At 47.7% G+C, this 3,906-nt stretch overlaps 2 protein-coding genes across 2 annotated transcripts; both read right to left on the bottom strand.

Annotated features, from left to right (window-relative positions):
- Nucleotides 1–893: 893 nt before the first annotated feature.
- Nucleotides 894–1,538, bottom strand: TraAM80_09524 (E3 ubiquitin-protein ligase RNF5; the record flags this gene model as incomplete). The annotated part of the gene is made up of 1 exon (XM_029386203.1): nt 894–1,538. The coding sequence occupies one exon, from the start codon at nt 1,536–1,538 to the stop codon at nt 894–896; it is 645 nt and encodes a 214-aa protein (XP_029233957.1).
- A 1,079-nt stretch (nt 1,539–2,617) lies between these two features.
- On the bottom strand, nt 2,618–3,139 carry TraAM80_09523 (putative dihydroxyacetone phosphate acyltransferase; the record flags this gene model as incomplete). Its single annotated transcript, XM_029386202.1, has 1 exon — nt 2,618–3,139. One exon carries the CDS (start codon nt 3,137–3,139, stop codon nt 2,618–2,620), a length of 522 nt encoding a protein of 173 aa, XP_029233956.1.
- Between the last annotated feature and the right edge of the window lie 767 nt (nt 3,140–3,906).

The following is a 3,906-nucleotide window of genomic DNA, read 5'->3' as shown; positions in this document are numbered from 1 at the left end:
CTGCTATGCCTTGTTCATAAGTAAAGCAGCCACGTGCACAGACATCCTTACGAAAAAAAAACGTTTCCACCAGCTTGGTCAGGCTGACCACAACGCTCCCACAATGAGGGAAGGGTCAACACTGGAAGGTCACAGTTTGGTTCAATTTGCTCAACACACTCTACCTGAAAGAAACTTCATCCAACGTGCGTTGGACAATTGCTTTTTTTATTCTTAACATGTGTCGAATAGTAAAAAAAAATATCACAGTGTAATAACAGGGGCCGGAATACCCGTGCGAGGTGGTAGTGCTTAGAGCCCCACAGTCTCCGCCCCCTCCGCGTGGGTGGCAGTGAAGGGGTGGACGGGAGGAGAAAAGAAACCGCACACATCGCCTTTCAACGCGGTCCCTTTGAAAATAAGGCTCAAAGAATGCACTAAGGGGGTAGTCCAAATACAGCGCGCTCCCCCTTCATTTATTTAGCTCCATCCGCCTGCACACCACTTCCACAGACGTCCTTGCAAAGCATATCAGATAACTCGTTGAACAAAGGAACAGATGACAATAGTGCGATGAACCCAGACAAATCCACCGACGAAAACAGTCTGCACATACAGCCTCACACGCATACACACAGAAAAGGATTCTAATGGTAAGTTTCTCCTCGTGGTATGCTGGTTGTCGGTTCCCCTCCTTCCCCTCTGTTTCCCTCATTGCTGTTTCGCTACATCATCTCTGTCACGCATTCACACCTTTTGTTCCTTATTCCATTGCCACCGCCGCCAGTAACCGCAATTTCCGTAAACGTTTGTTTTGGTTTTACTCTAACTCTTCCGTGTTTTCTCTTCGCCTTTTCTTTACCCCTCGCCCATTCACATGCTTTCACCCAGCTCACACTCACGTCTGCACACAATCAAACCACAAAAAGGAAATGAATTATATATGCAATGACCACAGATAGAAGCACCCTTCGAACTACTGTATCTGGCCTAAGCGCTCGACGAACTTCGGAATCCGCATTATTTTCATGCTGCGCAGTCTCCCTCGTTCTCTCCTGGCTGCTATTGCCGCCCCACACACTCGCTAATACCTGGCGCCAAGGGGCAAAATGATAGATGGCCCATAAAGCTACGAGCACAAGGGTCAGACTCATGTTACCTCCATAAATAAAGAAAGAGCTACCAATTCCCAATGAAAGGGGATGGTTGACATAACCCGTCCCCGGGCGCTCCACAGGCGGTGCTCGATCTGCGGCAGGGCGTGGACGGTGTGGTTGCTCCTGACTTTGGTGGCATTGTGGCTGCGGTACTGAAGAGGACTTTACTGACGACGAGGAACCTGCTGCGTGTGTTTGCCTGCCCTTACCATAGAGCGGAATAATGTCCCCATGTAACCGTTTGTCCACACGGCCACGACACACCGGGCATTCAAGCACTGCATCGCGCCGCCCCAGCCAGTGATCCAAGCAATTCCAACAGAACAGGTGCCCGCAGCGCGTCACAACCGGTTCAGTCGCCAAATCGTAACAGATGGCACATGAAAAATCATCTCGTAACATTTTCCCTCTGGCGAGGGAGAGTGGGAATACAGCCGTATTCCCCTACTTTGATTACCGCCGTGTCTTCCTTGTTTTTCCTCTTGCTACTGTTGGGACTATTAGCCCGCGCACCTTCGCACCTCCGTTCCGTTCCTTTTCTTAGGCAAAATAACAACAGGGGGGGGAACGCACGAACAAAAGGCCCGAAACCAGCTCCGTTGGTGCCTCTCGCACGAGGAGGCAAAATAAAGGACAAAACAATATAAAAAAGGAAAAAAAAGATACAAAAAAATATGAATATGGAGGGGGCCAGCCAAACAGAAGCAAAACAAAAAAAGGGACGACGCCACCTACGATGACAAAAAGCAATAAAGCATTTAAATAATGGAACGAGAATCAAATGAAGCAAGGAAACAAAAAGGAAGTAGGAAGAAGAAGTCAAACAGAGGTGTCAACTGGAACGTTGTTAACTACTAGCACTCCTTGCCTTCCCCCATACCTCACACGTGTACACGCATTGCCTTCTTTATCACCCTTCTTCCTACTCATGCAGGCAGTGAACACACATAGGGAAGTGGGAAGTAATGATACAAAACAACGTCCCCCTTTTCCAGCCACACACCGCAGCACCCAAACACCACTCAATACTCCGCCTCACGGTTCACTCCGTGGGTGATACAATGGCTCGTTGCACACCGAAGGGCCTCCCGTTCCCTTACCAGTCTCAAGCATAACCATAGAGTGGGCTGGTGTGGGCCTGAACATAAAGCCCTCAGTCCCACCCTCCTCCGACTCTCCATTGTTTGTGCTGCCCACTCTGACCCCATTATCCTTTGCCTCCACATCATCCTCGCACACGACCATCTCTAACTGCACACTGCGCGCATGCGACTGCAGTACTGCCTTTTGACGTTCCCAATCGTCGTTCACCAAGTGGCGCCGCATAAAATGTCCAATGTCCCGCCGTACCACGTCACGCCTCTTCACCGACGGCCGATAAAAAAGAGTCACCAAAAGACGCAAAAAACACAGTAAAAACCCGGCTCCCAAACACACCTCTGAGGCAATAGCCACCTTTGGCAAATATCCCAAGCGAAATTTCACCTTTGCACCAGAAAAGACACTTCGGCTCGCGACATCATTTGCGTAGTATCGGCATCGATGGAAAAAAAAACAACGGCTGCCGTGTGTAAAACAGTCGGCAAAAAAAAGGGCAATTGCACGAGCAACACCAAAGCGGTGGTTGTCCTGCTCATTGGAACGACATAAAACACAGCAAACAACAGTGACAGCACGCTCACAATGAAACTAGATAATAAAGGTCCTCTAACCACGTGAAACGCCTCCACAAAACGTGCGCACCCCACAGAAACAATGTCAGAATTACTTGACCAAACACAAATCTTGGTTTGATCTGTTGTGTATATCGCAGAACGAGCTCCAATGTGCACCAACACACCTGCCACAATGGTGGCATCACGTGGGCCAATCGTGCCAGAACCTCTTTCCTTTCCATGACTTCCAACCAGAATGGCCTGTAAAATACACGACAACAAGAGGAAAAATAAACAAACTTGCAACACCACATCACGTGGAATATAATGGCAAAACGCCAATACCATTTGTCTTGTTTTATCCTTTTTGTCTTAATTACCTCCTCTAATTGTATATAATGCCCGTACCCACGTATTTTGTATATGACAAAAAATTACACTCCAGTTACTTCTAAAAGAGGCCCGCGTTTCTTCCTAACCCTCGTTTTCTCCACAACTCAGCGTCCTCCTTTCCACGTCGACAATCGCCCACAAAGCTGCTGTCACGCACTGCACAAACAAAAAGCCTTCTGCGCGCTGCGTCGCTTCCCTCACTCAGCTCGTGTGCGTGCGTAGGTCCACACCTGAAAGTTGAGGCTCAGTAAACACCTCTACGCGCCTAGCAATAATTATCTGTAGAGCCTACCCCCTTCTGTATGCTACTTCATCCACTTCAGGCACTCCCCCAAACAACACTCAGCAAAACGAAATTTAACAGAAGTAATAACAATAATAACGGTTCTCAAGCAACACACAAAAAGCCCTAACAAACCACAAAGCCAACCAACAACAACAACACAAAAAAAAAGAGCAAAAACATGACTTAATCCGCACAGCATTAATTCATTCACCATCTAAACACACAAATATACAAAACAAAGATAAACAAAAGGCTAATCCCCAAAAATACCACCAACTACACACACCAATATATATAAAGCAACGAAACATGTGGAAAGTCAAACGTCATCGCAAGAAATACCAGCGTACGCACCATGCAATATAAGCTCGTGATGCGTCTGGCAGGCTGAGCACAATGCGCAGAAGGAGGAGGACAGACACGTATGAAGCAAACT

This window comes from Trypanosoma rangeli (genome assembly GCF_003719475.1).
Source record: "Trypanosoma rangeli strain AM80 chromosome Unknown Tra_15.4_contig_00604, whole genome shotgun sequence".
Lineage (NCBI taxonomy): Eukaryota > Euglenozoa > Kinetoplastea > Trypanosomatida > Trypanosomatidae > Trypanosoma > Trypanosoma rangeli.
This window is presented reverse-complemented; position numbering and strand designations above follow the sequence as displayed.